The sequence below is a fragment of the Cricetulus griseus genome, chromosome 2, assembly GCF_003668045.3.
Source record: "Cricetulus griseus strain 17A/GY chromosome 2, alternate assembly CriGri-PICRH-1.0, whole genome shotgun sequence".
Lineage (NCBI taxonomy): Eukaryota > Metazoa > Chordata > Mammalia > Rodentia > Cricetidae > Cricetulus > Cricetulus griseus.
Genome location: NC_048595.1, coordinates 118,995,899 through 119,019,719, shown reverse-complemented (window position 1 = coordinate 119,019,719; position 23,821 = coordinate 118,995,899). Strand labels below are relative to the sequence as shown.

At 39.1% G+C, this 23,821-nt stretch overlaps 1 protein-coding gene across 4 annotated transcripts in view; it reads left to right on the top strand.

The window, feature by feature from the left end:
• Positions 1-23,821, top strand: part of Fbxl4 (F-box and leucine rich repeat protein 4) — a 79,283-nt gene that overhangs the window by 43,812 nt on the left and 11,650 nt on the right. For all 4 annotated transcript variants that reach the window (XM_027403448.2, XM_027403450.2, XM_027403449.2 and 1 more), the window contains exon 7: positions 21,772-21,843. In XM_027403448.2, the coding sequence (XP_027259249.1) occupies positions 21,772-21,843 (72 nt within the window). The remainder of the gene's footprint in view (positions 1-21,771; positions 21,844-23,821) is intronic.

The window sequence follows — 23,821 nt, the reverse complement described above, 5'->3', positions numbered from 1 at the left end:
GGGATTAAAGGTGTGAGCTATAATTCTCTTTTAGACTGATTCACTCTTGTGTAGATTTGGGTGGTCTTGGACTCACAGAGATCTGTCTATCTCTTAATCCTGAGTCCTAGGATTAAAGGTGTGTACCACCACCTCCACCACTGCCACCACCTCCTCCTCCTCCTCCTCCTCCTAGATTCTGGCTGCTGGGATTAAAGGTGTGTGCCTGGCTTCTAAGGCTTGTGGCTAACTTTCTGAATCTTCAGACAAGCTTTAATAAATCATAAATAATATATCACTACATGACTGTATACTTTAGATTAATAAACTATAGTTATTTTAAAAGACAAATCTGTACTTTATTGGTCAGTGTACTATGTAGTTTGAAACCTTCTGAATGAGATAATACCTCCATTTATTTATTTATTTATTTATATTTTCAATCCATTACTTTTTAAAAACTTTACTTAGAATTTCTGCATGCAAACCTTTAATTCATTCACACTGAACTTAGAAAATTATCAACCTTATGACATAAGGAAAGCAATAAGTAATATTAATTGCACAGTTACAGTGTTATTTTACCATACAGTTCATTTATTATGAGCTCCCATATTGCTTTCATAATATTCGGATCTTATTGTCCCTACTCTGACTTCCTGAAGTTTATAATTCATTCATGCACATGTTTTAAAGGACAAAACAGTTACCAGTTTCCAAGCTTTCTTTTACAGTTTGTGGATTTTTTCTTCATTTACCCACCTTTCAAACTTTGTAACAAGACTGGCTTTTTACTGAACAAAATTATAGCCCCTAATATTTATCTATCTATCTGTCTGTCTGTCTGTATTATGTACCTATCTATCTGTCTATGTGTATATGTATGCATCTATTTATCTATGCTTTCATATGTTACATCCCAACAAGTTTCCCCTCCCTCCTCTCCTCCCAGTCTCACTACCACCACCACCACCTCTCCCCCAGATCCATTCCTCCTTTCCCTTCAGAAAAGGGGAGGCCTCCCAGGGATCTCAATCATGCATGGCATATCAAGTTACAGTAAGTCTAGGCACGTACCCTCATATGAAGGCTGAACGAGGCAACCCAATAGGAGGAAAAATGTTCTAAAAGCAGCAAAAGAGTCATAGTCACCCCCACCCCCACTGTTAGGATTCTCCCAGAACACCAGGCTACACAACCATAACATATATGCAGAGGAGATCTGTCTGACCCATACAGGCTCTGTCCAGTCTGTGAGCCTCTGTGGGCCCTGGTTAGTTGATTCTGTGGCCGGTTTCTTGTGATATCTTGGTCCCTCTAATATCTCCTTTTTCAATTCTTTGATTATTTGACTTTAAGAAGAAATATAATAAACTTAACTATTAAAGATTTCTATTAAAAGAAAATAAGGTAACCAAAATTGAAGGGCATCTTAAATTGGTGATGATTTGTGATAATAAACTTTTGAAATGTTATATATTCATATGATCTGATGAATTATTAGTCTGTGGTTTTCTTAAATGCACTCCTAGAGACGGATGGACTGTGACTGTTTTATAAAGTGTGACTTAAGGGATTGAGATCTCCTGTCACAAGAGTAGACATTTATATGTGTGTACTGACATCTAGATAGTGCCAGTTCTAGCTTTCTCCGTGTACTTAAATACTCATTGTATGGATATATTATATAAAATTTAGATATAAATATTATATAAAATTTAGATAGTACCTTATCTTATCTCTTACCTACTTTTTGGTGAGCCATCTGCTAAATTAGCAATTTTAATGTTCTATATATAATGGGTTTACTTTTTTATTTTTTAAAAGAGATTCATTTATTATGTATACAGTGTTCTGTCTGCATGTTTGCCTGTATGCCAAAAGAGGGCACCAGATCTCAGTATAGATGCTTTTGAGCCACCATGTTTGTGGTTGGAATTGAACTCAAGACCTCTGGAAGAGCAGTCAGTGTTCCCAGTCATCTCTCCAGCCCCCAAATTGGTTTTCATTTATCTGAAGTTCATGTACAATAAAATTTGAAAATGATGTTATTTTAGTGGTAGAAATGGTAGATTCAAAACTGAGAAAAACTTCCCCAGGCAGTGTTTTCCTTTAATGCATCTCACATATATTTAAATTCTATCTGTGCTTTTCTCAGTTTTGTTACTCCTCATTCGGGGCTGTCCACCAGAGTTCTCTATGGACACTAAGTGATGCCTTGTGAAGAAGAGAAGGAGTCTGTCAGCTGACTTCTTTCCAGTCAGTCTGCAAACATGTCCTTATTGTTTAAGCATTTGTCCCCTCCTCCCTTATACTCCCACAGCCTTTGAATGGCTTAATGGTTAATGGTATTGGTGGATGGAAGTAACCAGAGATAAAGAAGGCAGATAAAGGGGGCTGGCCTCTCTCAACTTTCTACATAATCGTCAGCCACATGTTCTGATGTTAGGATCCGATTTCAAATGCACCTCACTGCCCTGAAGATGTAAATGAGGACAAAGGGTGAAACTGAGCTTTCTGGGAGAAGCTGTTTTGTTCTTACAGGGCTATGTTTAATTGCTTAAGATAATATTTCACTATGAATCCCAGGAACTCCTTGAACTCCTGGACTCTAGCTGTCTTTTTGTCCCTGTCTCCTGAGTGACTGGGATTACAGGTATGCACCACTGTGCCACATACAAAATAAAAAACAAGAAAATATGAACATTATAGAGTATCCACTCCATTATGAAGTATTGATGCTATATGTCAAATTATAATACAATAAGATTATATTTTTATGTCTGTATAATTCATATTAGTGAGTATAGTATGCTTGTGTAATTTTGTAAATCTTAAGTCTGTGTGTATAACAAGCAGAGACTTAGAGGAATTTGAAGACATATTTTAGTGCTAAAGTTTTATAAATTTGGGGGTGTATTCTGTTTGCTTTGCCAGACACTCTGCATTGATATTTAACTCAGAGTAGGCAGTGTTTCCATTTCATAGATGTTGAAATTGAAGTTGCAGAAGATATGACCTGGAACAATATTTTCATTCAGATTTGAATCTAGGTCTGCTATCCATGGTGATATAGTTAAATTTGTAAGAGTACATAAGGCCATAGAAACATTACTCTAAAAACTTCACTGCTTCTGTTGAAAACAAACAATGCAATCTCTTTACCACTTATGCCTGTTCTGAGTGCTTGTGCATTAGGAGTGTCTTGTGCATTAGGAGTGTCTTGCAGATAAGTCCTGTGCATTTCCTAGAACAGTCTGGGTTACTGTTAACAGTTTGAGCCTGTTTACACTTCTTTCTTTCTTTCCTTCCTTCCTTCTTTCCTTCCTTTCTTCCTTTTTTCTTTATTTTATTTTATTTTTTTTGGAGTGGGAAATCAGAATGGAATGATAGATTTCTCAGTGAGGATGCCATCCTGTTGCTTAGCAGCAGGCAAGAAAACCAAGAGTGCTTTTTAAAAGTTGGAGTTATAAATGGAACACCTGCATCCAGTTTTGATTGCCTCACTTCAAGAATGATAGAGCATAAATTGAAAGAATCTGAGGAAGTGAAAAAACTGATTATAGGTTTGGTGGGATACTAGTATATGTCAGTAATCCGCAAGTATAGTTCAGCAGCTGTTTACCGGCCTAGTAGGCTGTGTCAACAGTTTCAAGGGCCCCTTTGCCTACATCTTGATGAACTAGCATACAACAAAAGTAGCTGATCTTCACTTCTGTTGGGGAGTAGCGTACCTCTTTTCTTTTTCATGTGCCACTTTAATCTGCAAAGTAAAATTCCATACAGCCTATTGGTGAAAGTGCTTTGATTTTTTTTTTTTCTTTTCACAAAAGACATGAATTGTCTATCAAAAGCAGTGTGATTTGATTTGGTACCGTGAACTCGCTTTCTGACATACAGATATGGTGGTCTGTTTGCTGCTTTTTTACCTGGTTTAAAAACATATTGTATGTTGGCAGGCACAATTCAGCTCTCAGACAGCACTATAAGGGAATGGCCTGTCACGTAGCAGAACCAATGCTGATGGCTAAGATCAAGAGTTGAAATTAGTAGGAAAAAAACGACTTTGGCCGCCTATGTTAACTAATGCAGGCTGCTATTAGTTGTCATCTATTTCAGGTAGGTTGATTTAGTTAGTGAACACGGGACAAAGGAATACTAGTAATTTGTTTGTAAAAGAATTGTTTATTTATTTTAACGGTTAAATGAGGAAATAACCTTCATAGGATCCAGTATTTGAACATTTGACCCCATTTGGTGGCATTCTTTAGGTAGATGAAGGGTGGGATGTGAGAACTTAAGTCTTTGTGCCATTTCCATCTTACTCTCTATTGCTGTGGTAAAACACCATGATCAAAACCAACATGGATAGAAAAGGGTTTGTTTGGCATACACATCGCATTCACAGTTCATTGTTGAGAGAAATCAGGGCAGGAACTCAACCAGGAAGCCAGAAGCAGAAAATGACACAGAAGCCATGGGATAAAGTTGCTTACTGGTTTCCTTCCATGGCTTACTCAGCTTGCTTCTTACATGACTGCACATCAATCAACAATCAAGAAAATGTACCAGAGACTTGCCCACAGGTTGGTCTTGTAGAGGCAATTGCTCAATTGAGGGTCCATGTTCCTAGGTGACTCTAGTGGTGTCAAGTTGACAGAATGAATAAATAATAAATATTGAATAAAATATTCAATGAATAAAATAATAAAGCTAACAGCCAGTTTTGTAGTCCTTGATACATGTCTCCAGGCTAGAATATATCTGTACTCTAGTCTCCTGATTGGCCTTGTAGAAGTCTTGAAGGAAGCACTGAGGCTTTTAGTGGCATTAGTTTTTGTTACTTAAGTGAGTGGGTTGTTGTGGTTAGGATCACAGGGCCTGATTTGTCACCACAGTAAAAAAGGAGGTTATTCCTCATTTACAGACTCTTTGACCATAGTCATGACAGTGACCAGAAGCCAGGTATAAGAAATCTCCAAAAATTAGCTTGTGGTGGTAGTTGATTCGGAATTCACAGAGTCTGGATGCAACTGGAGAATGGTACTCTAGGAGAGGCTGTGAGGGATTATCTTGGTTGCATTGACTGCGGTGGGAAGACCCACCCACTTAGGGGGGTGCCATTCCCTGGCTGGGAACCTGGACTAAATAAGTGGAGAAAAATAAGGGAGCAGAGCAGCTTTCATGTTTATCTGCTTCCTGATTGTGGGTGGTTTGTTTGTGACCAGCTGTTTCCACTTCCTACTGCCTTGACTGACTTGTTTACCTTCTGTTACCCTATGAACTTCTCCTTACCCTTTCCTCTTAGCGTTTCTGTTGCTGTGATGAAACACAATGATTGAGAGCGCCTTGGAGAAAGGGAGTTTATTTTAGTTTACACGTCCAGGTTAATAGTCCATCACTGAGAGAAGCCCGGACCTGAATTCAAGCAGGGCAGGGATCTGGAAGCAAGAAACCATGGTGTAGAAACTATGGAGGAACTCTCCTTGCTGCCTTGCTCCTGATGGCTGCTAAGCCTACTTTCTTACACAGCTCAGGACCACCTGCCCGGGGTGACACCACCTACAGTGATCCGGGCCCTCCCATGTCACCCATTGATCAAGAAAATGGCCCTCAAGTTTGTCTATAGGCCAGTCTAGTGGGGGCCTTCTCTCAATTGTGATCCCCTCTTCTCAGATGACTCTGGCTTGTGTGAAGTTAACAAAAAATTAACCAGGACATCTGCCTTGATGGACTATATCCTTGAACTAAGAGTCAGAATAAACCCTTTCTCCCTTTAGTTGCTTTTATCACAGTAACAGAAAAAGAAAGTAAGGTACACATTCTCTCATCAGTATGTCTTAAGGGCAAACAAACGATAAGACTTGTTTGAGGATGGAAGGACACTGAGAGTTATATGAATTGTCTTTTTAATTAGTGCATATGGTTGGATAAAACAATGGAGCATGACATTTTCATACATACACACTATATAGTTTGATAAACACCATTGCTCCATTAGTCTCTATTGTCCCTCTCTCCACTGTCCCCTTTCTCACAGTTCATCTTCTACTTTAATGTATATTTTTAAAAATCTAGATTGTGGATATGAGAGAACAGGTCTTTCCGAGTCTCTGATTTATAACCATGATTTCTAGTCCCATCCATTTACCTGCAAATGACTTAGTTTCACTCTTCTTTATGGCTGAATAATACTATATTGAAAATATATGCCACATTTCCTTTTTCCATTTGCCTTGTGAATTATCCTGGATGATTTCATAACCTGGCTCTTGTGACACATTGTCTGTCTCTTAGCACCCATTGATTGCTATAACTTGAGCTCTTTGTCTAAGTGTGGGTCTTATGAAACTTCTCCCCAACCTGGTTGACATGTCAGCAAGTGGTGTCATTATGTAGGTCTCATCTAGTGACCATATTGTTGAGGTTTCATGGGTGGAACACTATGTCACAGCAGACATTGTGGGCCTCTGGCTCTACAATTTTTCTGTTCCTCCTTCCATGGTATTCACTGAGCCTTAGGTGTAGGAGTTGTGTTGTAGCTGTATCATTTGGAGTTGGTACTCACTGTTGGTCGTTCTCTGCATTTTGACCACTTACTGATTTCTGTAATGGTCTCCATCTGCTGCAAAAAAGAAGCTTCTCTGATGAGAAATGAGAGCTGCTTTTATTTGTGAGTATAAGGATAAGTATTTTAAATGCTTTTAGAAAGTATACTGGTTTAAGAAGGTGCCAGTACTAGGTTCTTCTCCAGGGTCCATGACTTCATCAGCCACAGATAGTTAGCTAGGTTTACAGTTACAATGTTTTGTGACATCTTAACAAAGAGGAAAGAAGTACTTTTGGAAGAAGATAAAAGGCTTTAGATCAGCATATCTTAGCTGGGCATCATTTAGATGGATAGTGTCAAAACAACCATGTATTTCAGATTCCTCTTTTAAGCTTCTGTGACAGCTTAACCCCTTATCCTTTGATAGAAATGCAACTTACATTTTCAGTAAGGATATTGACAAGTCCATTGTGTAAATGATCATGTCTCTTTTTTTTCCAACTGCACCTTTCTGATTTCATCTGTGTAAATTGTAAAAGAAATCAATCAGTTTACTCATCTATAAGGAAAGGTAAATGCGAGTATTTATGGTGTGTATATAGTATTAAGATACCATGGTAGGATAAGTTCTGATGGAAGAGAGTTGAGCAAGACAGAGGTGTAAAGATGTGTCCCTTTATACATGCAGGTTATTGGAATGTGGCCAGCATCTGAACTTCGTACTGAAATTGGAACTTAAAGATAAAATTTTGAGTCTGGTTTAGAGACTCAAAATGGCTGTGTTTGTCTGTAGTTGGGTTTAGAAAGCATACCTTTTCCCCATTATTACCTGGGTAGCAGTTATTTATGTAATTTATGATCTTGAACCCTTTTAAAAAGAAGTATAATTTTCTACCACAGTATTGATTGATCGTAAAATTCAATGTGTAAAAGATAATGTTTTCAAGTTGTGATTATGTAACATATAATTTGTAGTAGATAGCTTATAGGAGATCTGTTAAATAAATGTAAATCATCTAGAATAATTATTCTTTCTGTGTATAGATAGTTTGAAGTACTCAAAATAGTTCTTAAGAGACTTCAGGTTTTCCCTTTTTCATATTTACTGAATTTGGCATCCAAAGATTGAAAAAATGTTTAGCGAAATTCCAATGTAAGCATGTATTTTAAGCTGAATGACTGTGTTCTTAGGATTTCTTCAAAGATATACATGTACATTTATGAATTTTCATTTAGTGAATATACTTTAATAAAATCCAAATTTATTACTTGGAGATATTACCCTGAAGTGTTTGGAAGATATTATGATTAGAGACATGACATTTTTTTTTGTGATCCTGAGTGTCATTAGTCATATTCTAGGTTCTCTGTCTGTAATATATAAACTTATTAAATGCCCCTTTATCAGTTTACTTTCTAGGAGTCATGGTTTAGAGTAGAGAATACTGATTTGGAATCCTGTCTTCCATATTGAGTGTGTATTTGGAGGCTGCATTTTTTATTACAGATAAGTAATGATTTTTAACACCTAGCTTCAGAAAGGGTACCAGCTAGTTATAACAGTTATAACCCTGTGTTACCATACAGTAAGAAACAAAGTGAAATGTGCATGATATTCTTAGGTAACTCTATTAAGCCATAAATCTAGACTTTCTAAAAGTTATGTAGTATAAATGTTATCATATTAAGTGTTTTTGCTTAGCACTTTAGAAATCCAGAGTACGAGACATAATGAAGCTTATGGGTGGCATTTCTTAAAAACCTGCCAGTGAAGGTTTGAATTCATGCCTTTTTTTACCTATTAATAAATTTCCTTGCAGTAGAAAGGCATTGATAATAATTCTCTATAATCACATGAGACTTCATATGGGCTTAAACTAAAATTTCATGTCTACCAACTGATCTGTCAACACTTTTCTTGAAGTTGTATGTTTTGTAAGAATCTGTTACAGCATCTAACTATTTGGGGGCCTCACTGAAAACACAATTAGTAACTGCTAAAGAACAAAGAAGGGCAGCTGTGAGCAGAGGTTGGAGGATGAACCTTCAGCCTCATGTGATAACTGGAATGGGGGGTTTTAGTTGGATTTCTTCAGTCAGGTGCCTCAGTCCTGTGAGCAGGTCTCCTGTGGTTTTTACCTGGTTGCTTTTTGCTTTTGTTTCTATTCACAACCTTTTACAGTACATTGCCACTTGCTCCTTTACTTTGTGTCTTACCAATAGTCATGTGATCTACATGAATATTTGACTGTATATTTATTCTTATAATATGGTACTGGGTTATAAAGCTGCATTGGCAGACATTGATTTATTACCAATACTAGTCCATTGGCTTCTGAAAGCTGCTGAATAGGTTAAGTAGATTTTAGATACAGTATAGAAGAATTCTTCCTTCTCTGAACATATATTTTACAGATGACATCATTTTCCTAGAGTATGGTTTGATCATTAAGCAGAAAACATGGTTTCAATCACTTGTTAGCATATTCCTTCTTTTAGCAATTTGACTTAAGACTTGAATATAAACTCATTTAAAAGTGAATATGCTGTCTTGCATTCTTTTTTTTTTTTTTTTTTTTTTTTTGGTTTTTCGAGACAGGGGTTTCCCTGCAGCTTTGGAGGCTCTCCTGGAACTAGCTCTTGTAGCTCAGGCTGGTCTCGACCTTAAAGCCACTATTTAAATTATTTCATATGTGACTCTTAACTATATTGCTGAATGTGGTAACAGCTACAGACAATGCTGAAATGATTCCTATAGAACTTCATTTACAAGAACCGGTAGCAAGGTGTATTTTGCCTGTGAGTCATAGCTTGCCAACTCTTCCCCTAAACTGTTGAGACTCCCAAAATCTGACCTCTTCTATATGAAGAGTTAGTTTCTTCTCTTTGCTTTGACTTTAGTAGTGATTCCTTCATTCTAAATATGAATGCCATAGGCAAAAACTGTTGTGTAACTATTCTGTGAGGAAACAGGTTTACTGGTTGTAGAGAGATTGCAAACTGCTGCCACAGACAGTCTCCTAACCCAGGCTTAGCTCATCACTACTTAGCCCTGTTGGAGAGAGCCTTGAAAGTAGAGTCATTTATATTTGCTCCCTTAACCCTTATATTCCAGCCTTTGGTTTATCTTCCTTCAGCTCCCTGTTAAGTCCCTCACAGCATCTCTTTCATTGTCTTCATTCTTATCCTTCTACATTGCAGTCCTCCTTTGATCTCACATGTCTTTCTCAGCAAAGATGAATGAGATCCTGAAACATGAAACTTCTTTTGTTCTATGATTGTTCCTTTTTAAAGTGAGAATAAGAATGATAGTTTTCTTTACTATTCATAACTTTTGTAATTCAGATTTAATATGAAGGCTGATTAAATTTTTGTAAAATATTTGCCAAATATTCAGGCATAACTTCCTTTTCTATATTTTAAAGTTAGTACAGACACTCAGCCCTAAATGGGATGTCTCCATCAAACCCCTCCCCTCTCAGAGTTCAGGGAACCTCTAGAAAGAGGGAGATAGAAAGAGTGTAAAGGCCAGAGGGAATGGAGGACACCAAGAAAACAAGGCTCTCTTAGTCAACATGAACAAAACTCATACAGACTCACAGAGACTGAAACAGCATACTGCAGCATACTGCAGAGGTATGCACCATGGTTCCTGTGTATATAATATCATAGCTTACAGTTTAGTGAGTCTCTAATTCTTATGCCTTCTCTTGAGGTCTTTTCCTTTTCTTGCTTTGTCTTTTCCTTCTTCGATGTGTTAGGTTTTAGGTTTTCCTATTATATTTTGTTTTATTTTTTTGAATGAATGAATGAAAACCTAACCATTAGGGTAAAGGTTAACAACTTAACTGTCATTTATACCTGTTGGGAAAGGGAAAATCAGGTTTCTTCAATAGACTGATATTGGGATATCAATCACTCCAGGGCAGACCTCTTGTTCAAGAATGTTGGCCAACATAAAGTGGACTCCACAGATTTTTTTGTGTGTATACTTTTATTTGATTACAGTTTGGTGTTTTTTGTTTTTTTTTTTTTTTTCCTTTTCGGGTATGGTTTTGTTTGGGGTTTTTCTTTTGGGGGGTTGTAGTTTGGGTGTTTTGGTTTTTGTATTTTGAGAAAGAACTTAAAGTTGTGTGAGTAGGGAGTGGGAGAGGATATAGAAGGTCTTGGGGGAGGGAAAGAATATAGTCAAAATATATTTAGACTTAAAAATTGTTTTAAATAATAAAAATATGATTAAAAAGGAAAAAATTGTTTTGAAAGTTTGTTCAGAGAAAATAATGCATCAAGATATTTTCTAGAGTAGACTGTTAGTTCAAAAGTGAGTTGGACAGGAAGAAGAGATGTCAAGAGCGCTTGCCACTTTGGATAGGGCCTGGGATTTGATGGCTCATAACCTTCTGAAAAGCCAGTTCCAGGAGATCCAGTGCCCTCTTCTGGCTCCACAAACACCAGTCACACATGTAACGAACATACATACATGCAAGCAAACACTTATACACCTAAAATAAAAATAAATAATAAGTTGATTTTTAAATGAGTTGGGAAATAAGTTGGTTTTTTTAAATGAGTTGGGAAGATGTGCTAGTGGGCCTGTGCTTTAAAGTGACAGTCTTTTCCTCGGAAATCTACGGGACCTCCTGTGAGTAGTTCAGTACCTAGCATAGGTATGGACTTTGGGAGCCCATTCCACATAGAGGAATATTCCCTGAGCCAAGACACACGGGGGTGGGCCTAGGCCCTATCCCAAAGGATATGATAGACTCTGATGACACCCTATGGAAGGCCTCACCATCCAGGGGGAGCAGAAAGGATATGTGATAGGTAGGTTTTTAGTTAGGGGGTGGTGGTAGTGGAGGACAGGAGGGAGAAGGGAACTGGGATTGTCATGTAAAACAATCCTGTTTCTCATTCAAATTTTAAAAATCTGAAAAAAAAATTATAGTCTTTTCATGGAACATACCACTAAACAGAGGATGGAAAGATTGTAAGAGCCAAAAGTTATGGAAGACCACTGTGAAACAGTGTCATCTGGTCATGAGAGAACCTTTGTATTCATGAACTCAGTCTTGGTGGTTCTTGCACAAAACCTGTACAAGTACAAGAAGACAATTACTTAATCAGTGTGGGCAGGGAAGGGACTCATAGTCTCACCTCTAACTGAGGTGCTATTGGCAGTAGCTTTCTTTGAGGATTTGGCTCATGTTCCAAAATGGCCCTGCACACATGAACATCATATGCAGCTAATTTGACTTAATGGATTAAAAATTATTACCTAAAGTAGGGAGTGGGAATGAAGTGGGGGAGGTCTGGGAGAAGTAGGAACGGAGAGTGGGGATGGGTATGATTGAAATATATTTTGTACATGTATGAAATTTTCATAGAATAAAAACACACTTACAAAAATTATAGTATTTAAGGTAGGAATCCAGTGATGGATATGCTTCCTCTAAGGCATAGCCTAGACTAGTTAAGATGCTTTTTCTCAAACTATTCCAAGAGAACATTACTGTCCCAGACGGGGCTGGATACCAGGTCTGAGTGATAGTGGGTTTCTAGGCTACTCTGGGCCGGGCTGTTGTTGAATGAGAATCTTAGGGAAAGGAAGGATTTGCCCCTATGAGTATATACCAAAAAGGACTTGCATCTCGGTCATGTGTTATGGTCAGAACTGAGCTAAGATTCTTGCTGATTCTGCAGTGTCCCTGATTCTCCTGCAGAGAGGGACTTCACTAGAAGTCCTGGTCCTAGAAAGGAGCTATCAAGACACACTAAGAAATAATGGGGATTAGGAGTGAGGTTTCAAGAAGGAAATGAAAACAGTTCTTCGAAACAAGCTAAATCTGGATGTGGTGGTGCACAGTCCTAGTACTCAGGAGGCAGAGGCAGGCAGATCTCCCTTTGAGGCCAGCTAGCTCTACAAAGCAAGTTCCAGAAGAGGCAGTGCAATGAAATGAGATCCTGTCTCAAACAACACCTAGAGATTAACAGGAGATCCTGTCTCAAACAACACCTAGAGATTAACAGACTACAAGTAGGCAAAACAACAAAAGCATGTACTTGTAAGAAGGAACTGATTTGAAGTCTAGGAGGTAAATGATACTTATTAGAATTTTAAAGTCAATAAAGGAGATGAATAAATTGCTGAATTAGCACAGTTTGAGGAGTCTGTTCATTTATAGGGCACTGCTATAAATTTATAAAGTTTTAATCCTCAAAGGGAACCCTGTTTCATTTAATAAATGTTAGACTCTCTCTGTATTAGTCACTGTATTATTTACCTCATTATGTATCAGTTATTCCAAAGCAACCAACAGTTTTCGTCTCACACAGTTCAGTGATTGGGAATCTGGAGTGTTCCCCGCTGGTACTTGCCTGTAAGGATACTGAAGGAAGGGAGATTGCAGCCAGGTTGTCTTCTGGGGTTCTGTGCATCTCGAAGCTGGCTGTGGCTTCTGGGCTCACTCCCTTGGCACTGACAGAACTCTTCTTTAGACCTTGGCTCTCTCCTGTATTTGATGGAAGGCTAGCTCTTCTGTCCTGTGTAAGCCTTAAGCTGAATAGATGACACATTAGGGAGGGCAGTCTGCTTTACCCAGCCCACTGGTTTAAATGTTAATCTTGGCCAAAAATCCCCTCATAGAAACACCCGGCACATAGAATTTGATCAAGTATCTGTAAACTCTGTGGCCCAGTCATATCCACTGTACAGTCTTTGTTAATAGAGAGTCCCTCTGAAGAGAGGAAGTCGGCTCTGTGCTTGGAAATGTAGGAGTCTGGATAACATGTAGACATATTTTTAAACCACTGCAAATACCAGTACTTGGGAGAGTCTAGTGTTCATGCAACGGAAAGTTCCAGAAGAAAGGAAGTAGGCCCGTCAGAGAAGTAATATTGGGAGGGAAAATTATTATACAGCAAGTTTGTTTAAAAAAAAAAAAGACCCAGTACTTTAATGAAAACAACTGTGATGTCACACTCTGGTAGTTGGGTAATGTGGTTATGTTCTTCAGAGACTCTCAAATTGACCTATCTTCATATGGCCTGTCTAGTGTTAACATTCTAAAAGTTACTTAGGATTGTCTTACAAGTATTATGTTAGAAACTAGGCATAAAGTCAAGATAAACTTTTGCTTAGCTTTGAAAAATACTCAGTAGGGTAATAGACTTAAGTTTATTATTTTCTAATGCCTTTTCTAATTATTTGTTTTTGGGGTTTTTTGGTTTGTTTGTTTTGTCTTTTTTTTTTTTTTGAGACAGGGTTTCTCTGTATGGTTTTGGAGGCTGTCCTGGAACTTGCTCTGTAGACCAGGCTAGCCTTGAACTCACAGAGATCCCCCTGCCTCTGCCTCCCGATTAAAGGTGTGCGCCACCAACGTCCAGCCTAGTATTTTATTTTTGTTTTAAGTGATTTTACTTTATAGGGAGTATTTCATTATCACATTCCTATTGAGAATTTTCTGGGGTTTAGCCAGACTTTCACCCCTCCCTCAGCAGATCATTTTTAATTCCTGAATACTGAGATTTAATGATTGTTAATATCTTAAATTTGTCACCAAAAAAACATTTAGCTTAAATGTTTAGAAAGTTTGCCATGTACATTTGAATAGTTTTCTTCTGATAAGAGAGAAACTAGAGCATCCATTGCCTTTTGTTGTTGTTTTTGTTTGTTTGTTTGTTTTATAATTTTTCATGATAGAGATATTATGTAATGAATTGGCACCTTGAATATACTTTTTTTGTAATTTTTTATTAGTTCAAATTAGGAACAAGCCTGTTTCACATGTTAATCCCTTCTCCCTCTCCCTCCCCTCCCCACCACCGTTCTCCCCTACCCCCAACCTACTCCCCACCCCATCAACCCTGTACTCCCCAGACAGGGTAGGGCCCTTGACGGGCGCTACGCAAAGTCCACCACATCTGGGCCGGGCCTAGGCCCTCCCCCATGTGTCCAGGCCGAGAGAGCATCCCTCCATGTGGGATGGGCTCTCAAAGTCCCTTCTTACACCAGGGAAAAAATACTAATCCACTACCAGGGGCCCCCTAGAGTGCAGATGCCTCCTCATTGACATCCATGTTCAGGGGTCTGGATCAGTCCTGTGTTGACCTCCCAGAAAGCAGTCTGGGGTCCATGTGCTCCCCCTTGTACAGGCCAGCTGTTTCTGTGGGTTTCACCAACCTGGTTGCGACCCTTTTGATCTTCATTCCTCCTTCTCTGCAACTAAGTTCCAGAGTTCAGTTCAGTATATATCTGTGGGTGTCTGCCTCTGCTTCCATCAGCCACTGGATGAGGGCTCTAGGATGGCATAAAAGTAGTCATCAGTCTCATTATAGGGGAAGGGCGTTTAGGTTATCCTTTCCACCATTGCCTAGATTGTCAGTTTGTGTCATCCTTGTAGGTCTCTGGAAATCTCTCTAGTGCCAGATCTCTCCTCAGACCTATAATAGCTCCCTCTAATATGGTATCTCTCATCCTGCTCTCTCTCCTCTATTCTTCCCCCAACTCAATATTTCTGCTCCTCTATTTCCTCCTCTCATCTCCTCTTCTCCTCCTCTCATTCTGGCAGCTCCCTCTCCCCTGCCCTCATGCTCCCAATTAGCTCAGGAGTTCCTGCTCCTTCACATTCCTGGGGTCCATGAATTTTTCCCTTAGAGTCCTTCTTGTTTCCTAGTTCCTTTGGTGAAGAGGATTGTAGGCTGATAATTCTTTGCTATATGTCTAAAATTCATATATGAGTGAGTACATACCATGTTTGTCTTTTTTGTGATTGGGTTACCTCACTCAGGATGGTTTCTTCTCATTCAATACATTTGCCATTTCAAGATTCCATTGCTTTTTTCTGCTGAGTAGTACTCCATTGTATAAATGTTCTACATTTTTTCTATCCATTCTTCAGTTGAGGGGCATCTAGGTTGCTTCCAGGTTCTGGCTATTACAAACAATGCTGCTATGAACATGGTTGAATATATGTCCTTGTTGTATGAGCATGCATTATTTGGGTATATGCCCAAGAGAGGAATTGCTGGATCTTGAGGTAGACTGATTCCCATTTTTTCTGAGCAACCACCATACTGATTTCTAAAGTGGTCTAACAAATTCACACTCCCACCAGCAATGAAGGAGTGTTCCTTTTTCTACACATCCTCTCCAGCATAGATTGTCATTGGTGTTTTTGATTTTAGCCATTCTGACAGCTGTGAGGTGGTACCTCAGAGTTGTTTTGAGTTGCATTTCTCTGATGGCCAAGGATTTTGAGCACTTTCTTAAGTGTCATTCAGCCATTTCAGATTCCTCTGTTGAGAATTCTCTATTTAGTTCTGTACCCACTTTTTAATTTCATTGATTGGTGTTTTGGTGGCTAGCTTCTTGAGTTCATTGTGTATTTTGGAAATCAGCCCTCTGTCTGATGTGGGGTGGTGAAGATCTTTTCCCATTCTGTGGGCTGTCGTTTTGTCTTACTGACTGTGTCCTTTCCCTTACAGAAGCTTCTCAGTTTCAGGAAGTCCCATTGATTAACTGTAGATCTCAATGTCTGTGTTACTGTTGTAATGTTCAGTAAGCAGTCTCCTGTGCCAATTTGTTCAAGTGTATCTCCCACTTTCTCTTCTAGAAGATTGAGTGTGGCTAGATTTATATTGAGCTCTTTGATCCATTTGCACTTAAGTTTTGTGCATGGTGACAGATGTGGATCTATCTGCAATGTTCTTCATGTCCGAATCCAGTTGTGTCAGCACCATTTGAAGATGCTATCTTTCTTCCATTGTATAGATTTAGCATCTTTGTGAAAAATAAGGTGTTCATAGGTTTGTGGGTTTAATATCAGGGTTTTCAATTCGATTCTATTGGTCTATCTGTCTATTTTTGTGCCAATACCAAGCTGTTTTCAGAACTACAGCTCTATAATAGAGCTTGAAGTCAGGGATGGTGATGCCTCCAGAAGATCCTTTATTGTACAGGGTTGTTTTGGCTATCCTGGGTCTTTTGTTTCTCCATATAAAGTTGAGTATTGTTCTTTCAAGGTCTGTGAAGAACTGTGTGGGATTTTGATGGGGATTGTGTTGAATCTGTAGGTTACTTTTGGCAAGATTGCCATTTTTACTATGTTGATTCTACCTATCCATGAGCATGGACGATCTTTCCATTTTCTGGTATCTTCTTTAATTTCTTTCTTTAAAGACTCAAAGTTCTTACTGTACAGATCTTTCACTTTTTTTTGGTTAGTGTTACCCCAAGATATTTTATGTTGCTTGTGGATATTTTGAAGGATGATGTTTCTCTGATTTCTTTCTCATTGGATTTATCATCTGTATATAGTAGGGCTACAGATTTTTTTGAGTCAGTCTTGTATCCTGCTACTTTGCTTAAGGTGTTTATCAGCTGTAGGTGTTTCCTGGTAGAGTTTTTCGGGTCACTTATGCAGACTATCATATCATCTGCAAATAGTGAAAGTTTGACTTCTTCCTTTCCAGATTGTATCCCCTGATCTCCTTTTGTTGTCTTATTGCTCTAGCTAGAACTTCAAGTACAATATTGTAGAGATATGGAGAGAGTGGACAGCCTTCTCTTGTTCCTGATTTTAGAGGAATCGCTTTGAATTCTCTCCATCTAGTTTGATGTTGGCTGTTGGTTTGGTAAATATTGCTTTTATCATGTTTAGATATGTTCCTGTTATTCCTGTTCTCTCCAAGATCTGTATCATGAAGAGATGTTAGATTTTGTCTAAGGCTTTTTCAGCATCTAGTGAGATGATCATGTGGTTTTTCTTTTTCAGTTTGTTTATATGGTGGATTACATTGTTGGATTTTCATATGTTGAACCATCCTTGCATCACTGGGATGAAGCCTACTTGATCATAGTGGATGATTTTTCTGATGTGTTCTTGGATTCAATTCGCAATATTTTGTTGAAAATTTTTGCATTGATGTTCATGAGGGACATTGGTCTGTAGTTCTTTTTTAGTTGTATCTTTGTGTGGCTTGGGTATCAAAGTGATTGTAGCCTAGTAAAAACACTTGGTCAATGTTCCTTCTGCTTCTATTGTGTGGAACAACTTGAGGAGTACTGGTATTAGCTCTTGTTTGAATTTCTGGTAGAATTCTGCAGTGAAGCCATCTGGCCGTGGGCTTTTTTTTGTTGGGAGGCTTTTAATGACTGCTTCTATTTTATTTGGGTTATAGGTCGATTTAAACTGCTTATCTGTTCTTGATTTAATTTTGGTAAGTGATATCTATCCAGAAAATTGTCCATTTCCTTTACATTTTTGAATTTTGTGGAGCACAGGTTTTCAAAGTATGACCTGAAGATTCTCTGGATTTCCTCAGTTGTTATATCCCCTTTTTTGTTTCTGATTTTGTTAATTAGCATGCTGTCTCTCTGCCTTTTGGTTAGTTTGGATAGAGGTTTTCTATCTTGTTAATCTTCTCAAAGAACCAACTCTTTGTTTCATTGATTCTTTGTATTGTTTTCCTAGTGTCTACTTTATTATTTCAGCTCTCCGGTTGATTATTTCCTGGTGTTTACTCCTCCGTGGTGAATTTGCTTCTTTTTGCTCTAATGCTTTCAGTTGTTCTGTCAATTCTGTAGTGTGACTTTTCTCCAGTTTCTTCATTTGGCCACTTAGTGCTATGAGCTTTCCTCTTAGCACCGCTTTCAAAGTCTCCCGTAAGTTTGAATATGTTGTGTCTACATTCTCATTAAATTCTAGGAAGTCTTTAGTTTCTTTTTTTATTTCTTCCTCAACCCAAGAATGATGTAATTAGGTTTTCTGCAATTTGTATTGGTGTTGAATTCTAGCTTTAAAGCATGGGGATCTGATAAGCTGTGTTTGTGCTAGTACCATTCCAATCTGTTACTGTGGTTCTGTAATTTACTGTTTGAGGTTACGTATTATGATACCCAAGAATTGCTCTTTTCCTTAGGATTGTATGTGTTGATTTGTTTGTTTTGGTCTGTCTTTTTAAATTCTGTATGAATTAGGATACTTTTTTCCTATTTCTTTCAAGAATATGATTGGAATATGGATGGGAATTGCATTGCATTATACAGCCATTTCTGAAATATTGGAGGCTTACAATTTCCATATATAATTGTGTATCCTGTTGTTGTCTAGAATGTGTCAGACATAACTAAGAGAATTCTGGTGGAATTATTGGGTCTTTTAAGTACAAGACAATGTCTTCTGTAAATAAGGGTACTTTGACTTCTTTCCTGTTTGTATCCCTTCTGTTTCTTAGCTGTAGCTAAGACTTCAAGTGTTATATTGATTAAGAGTAGTGAGAGTGAATTCCATTGCTTCATTTATATTTTTGAGGAAATTCTTTTGAGTTTTTCCTCATTTACTGTATTTTGTCTTTAGGTTTGTTGTATATAGCCCTTATTATGTTGATTTGTTTCTTCTGTTTCTAGTTTCTTTAAGACTTTGATCATGAAGGGATATTGAACTTTATTAAAGACCTATTTTATGTCTTTTGTGGCTATGTTATTCCTTTCCTTTAGTCTATTTATGTTTTATATTTGTTGATTTGCATGTTTTGAACTATCCTCGGATCCCTGAGATAAAACCAACTGAGTATAGTGTATGATCTTTCACATGTGTCTTTATATGTAATTTGGAAGAATGTGGGAGATATATTTAATTGGGTTTATTTTGGAGGTGCACACTTGCATGTGGAAAACAGAGGCCAATGTTGAGTAACTTCCTCCATCACTTCTCCATTTTGCTTTTTGAGACAGGATCTCTAAACCTGGAGGTCCCTGATTTGGCTAAGCTGACTGGCCACTGAGCTCTAGGGATCTGCCTATCTGCACCCCAAGCTTAACTACCATCTGTAGGTTGGGGAAGTTTTCTTCTATAATTTTGTTGAATATGTTTTCTGCACCTTTGAGCTGTATTTCTTCACCTTCTTCTATACCTATTATTCTTAGGTTTGGCCTTTTCACGGTGTCTCATGTTTCCTGGATATTTTGTGTTAAGGATTGTTGGACTTGAGATTTTCTTTGGTCAATGATTGTATATCTTTTAGAGAGTCTTCAAAAACTGAGATTCTCTCTTCCATCTCTGTATTCTATTGGTTATATCACATCTTTAGTTTGTAATCGTTTATCCAGCCTTTCATTTTCCAGCATCACCTCATTCTGTGTTTTCTTTATTGTTTCTATTTCAGCTTTCATGCATTGAATTGTTTCAAGTGCTTCCTTCGCTTGTTTGGTTGTTTTTTTCTTGGCTTTCTTTAGATTCTTTGAGAGATTTGTTTACTTCTTGAATTCTTTGGTTTGTCTTTTCCTCCATCTCATATAATTTTTTGCTTGTTTTTTCTTCTATTTCTTTAAGGGATTTTCTTGTTTCCTGTTTAAAGGACTCTATCATCTTCCTAAGATAATTTTAGAGGTCCATCTCTTCTTCATGCTCTGTGTTGGGCTTTTCAGATCTTGCTGTTGTGGAGTCCCTAGATTCTGGTGGTGTTATATTGGTTTTTCTGTTGTTGAGTATGTTCTTACTCTGTCTTCTTCCCATCCCTTCTTCCAGTGAGTGCAGGTGCAGTCTCTCCCCCTGGTGGCAGGTGGAGGGCTCAGCCTCTGGTGGCAGCCGGATGGCAGAGGTCGGTGGGTGGACAAGGGTGGGGTGTGTCCGGACTCATGGTGGGCCTCTCGGTGTGGGCAGGTCCACGCTTGGCCGGGTGGCCTCAGGCAGAAGTGAGCAGGGGTTGATGGGGGAGGTTGGGGAGCAGAGCAGCGCCCAGACTCACCTGAGTCTCTGGTGCCCGCCGCCGCTGCAGGACAGAGGGCAGAGTGTAGACAGGGGTGAAGTGTGTTGAGACTCAGGGTTGGCCTTCTGGTCTGGGCAGGTCCACTCTTGTCTGGGTGGGCTCAGGCAGAAGCGAGCAGGGGTTGATGTGGGAGTTTGGAGGGGCAGAGCTGCACCCAGACTCACCTGAGGCTCAGGCGCCTGCCACAGGACAGAGGGCGGAGTGTCGACCTTGAATATACTTTTAGGGACTGGGAGTGTAACTCATTGGTTAAGAGTACTTGACATGCAATTATGAGGTCTTAAGTTCAAACCTCTGTGCCTGTGTGACAAGTAAAGCATGACTGCATGTGCCTGGAACCCAGCAGTGGGGTGAAGAAAGGAGAGCTCGCCAGATGAAAGCTCCTGGCCAGCCAGCCTGGCTCACTTAGTGACAGATCCTGTCTCAAAGGTATAAGGTGGAGATAGGGGAATAAAATAAATAAAATAGACACCTTTCTCTGGCCTTATAATGTACATTTGTGGGCACAGGTGCATACAACACACACACACACACACACACACACACACACACACACACACACACATTGAAAATATATTTTATCTAAGACTATACAGCAGTCTAGCATACTGTGGATGTTTAATGGTCAGATATTTTCATTGCAGAGGACAGAAGGATTAAATGGCAGAAACATGACTAGAAAGTGCGTGTTAGAAATGTTTCCGTCAGCATCTGCTACTGACAGGTGCTCAATGGTTGTTGGAATCCTTGTCAGCAAAGAGGATCCTTTGACATTAAAGTCACCAGCTCAGTCCTGATTTGGGGTGACTCTATTGGCAGTTCCATCAGACTGCAGCTGATCAGTGAATGTCAAAGCTGCAGATGCTTTTCAGGAGTGTCACCAGCCCCCTGTGGGGTTGCTCCCCTCCCTCTCCTTTTCCCTCCTTCTTTCCCACTCTCTATCCTTCTTTCCTTCCCTCTGTCCCTCTTTTTCTCCCCTGCCCTTTCTCCCACCCTCCTCTGTGTGTGTGTGTGTGTGTGTGTGTGTGTGTGTGTGTGTGTGTGTGTGTCTGTCTCTCCCTCTCTCTCTCCCTGTCTCTCTCCCTCTCTCCCTCTCTCCCTCTGTCACTGTTGCTTTTGCTCTGTTGCTTTCTCACTCAAGCCCCAGCTCTCTCTCATTGCTCTCAAATAGACTTCAAATGCTTACCGAGAAATAAGCTGATAGGCCATGGGGAATATAGATGTCTTTAGAGTATGTAAAACCATACTAAGTGATGACTTACATGGAGACTGCTAATGATTACCTGGAAACCAAGCCAGTCAATGGTGGGAGCACCTGGGGACTCATTAAATGGCATCTGTGGACTCTGTAACCTAGGTTTTCAGCTGTGTTTCAGGAAAAGCAGTGACAGCCTTTAATGTCTAATTGACCTCTTCTCTTTGTTTCACGTTCGTTCATTTTCTGCCTTCGCCTCTGATGTGGTCCCTGACGGCAGCAAACAGCACTGCTGAGCATTTTGAACTTCTGTGCAGAGCTTCGGCACCTCAGCCTGGGCAGCTGTGTGATGGTGAGTGCTTGAAAAATCCTTCATTCTCAATGGCTTATTCTCTTCTTGTTCCCATGGGTGAGGTTTACTTGACCCACCCCACCAAATACATATCCACATACTTTGTACCCCACATTCAAACATTCTCCCCCCCCTTACTTTGGAGGGTATGTCTTTGAAGCAGTCTTTTTGGTGGAGGGAGTGCTGCTGCAGGCTGTTTACCTGTCTGGATCCTTTACAAAAAGTGTTGGGCAGGTATCTCACCCACATAGCAGTGGTTTAGTGAGGTTTTCACAAAACTCAATTTAAATCTTGAGATTAATTCTTATAGGTATAATAGAAGATAGGTGTGTTGTTTCTTTGTGGTTTTTTTTTTTTTTTAAACACTTCTTTATCAGGCACAATAAAAAGATGGATGCCCCGTGTTAGGACTCAGTGGGATTTTGTTTGTTCTTTTTAAAGTTTTCCTAGTCTGAAATTCAGATGCCTGATTCTTAAATTAGGAAACTTCTCAAGGCCTTCAATGTTTAAACTGTGGCTTTATATGTCCTGGTAGCAGTAATGAGAAAATCTGAATTTGCTAATCTAAACTATATAGTTAAATTGCTTATAAATTATTCTGACATTTAAGGGATAGTTGAGCTGTTGGGATGTGTGTGAGCACACCTACATATGCAGAGAAGTGAGTCTTCCTGTGAGCAGCCCACTGTTATGTCCTCCAGTGCTTGTAACCAAAACAGATGTGGGTTCCCAGACGCGTCCAGCACTGCATCCACTTAGGTGCAGGCCCTCAGTAATTGGACAGTTGGGGAAGTCTGGAATCCTAGGCTTCCCTATAAATTGGACATCTTCATAGGTTAGCAATTACTTCAAAGATATCCAAAAAGTTGACAGTGTAGTCTAGACAAACCTCTTAGAGTGATGTATGTAAGGTAGTTTCACAGCTCGTGCTCTCTAACCTCCATGCCTGGGTCTTATTTAAGTGCAAGTATGGACACAAACAGTCCCAGTTCCCAGAAACAATCTTGAGAAACCACTGGATTCTCCTATGTCAAGTCAAATTCTTACTTTTATAAGTCATTTCATAGACTTCTTTAGATCTTACCAGTAGCTAGCTGTTCTAGAGGAGCCCAGTAGCCCTTGATGCCAATTTCTGTGACAACAGATTTGCTGCTTTTCGCTTTCCATATTGCTGTCATGCTCCACTAAGATTGATAGGGCCCTATCACATTTTACTGAAAATATTCTATTCTGTTTGTTATCTCCACCCCTTTCTTAAACTGGAGCACCATTCTCTGGGAAAGCAGACCTCTGGCCATAGCTTGAGTCAGAATTTGTGTGTTTGTGTGTGTGTGTGTGTGTGTGTGTGTACATAAATATTTATAGTTAAAATCACAGTGTTTCCCAGAATTTGTCTGTGAAAAATTAGCCCTGAAGAATATTCAGTTATAAAAGAGTTTACTTGTAAGTAAGAGCAGCTCAGGGATTCTTAATCAAACTTAGGAAATGACACTGGTGTGTTTTCCTTTGGAGTATTACCTTAGTATTTTTCCCTATGAAGAAACAGTTTGTGTTTGCTTAATCCTTGCTTTCCAACCTTGCTCAATACTGAACTCACTTTCCCATATTACATATATTAAAACGTAGCACCCTGTAGGAAATGGAGCCTGTCAGTAAACAGGCGGTTTTTTAAATGAAGTTTGTGGTTACCAGTGAGATGCTGCTACACTGATCCATCCTGCTAACATGCCTAGGTCCTCTTCTAGTTGCCAGCACTCTTTGGAAACTCAGTTTTCCTGTAATGTGTGAAGAGAACAAAATGATTATTTTGAAGAGATGTTTGGGTCTTCAATTTAAAGTCATGGGGATTTGTTTTATTTTTAGAGTACAAGTTTACTTTTGTTTATTTTTTTCCATTAGCTTAAATCCCCACGGAGTATGGTACCACATGAACTCATGTCCAGTAGCTTTGGCAGGAAGGTTGTTTCAGAATTTGGCA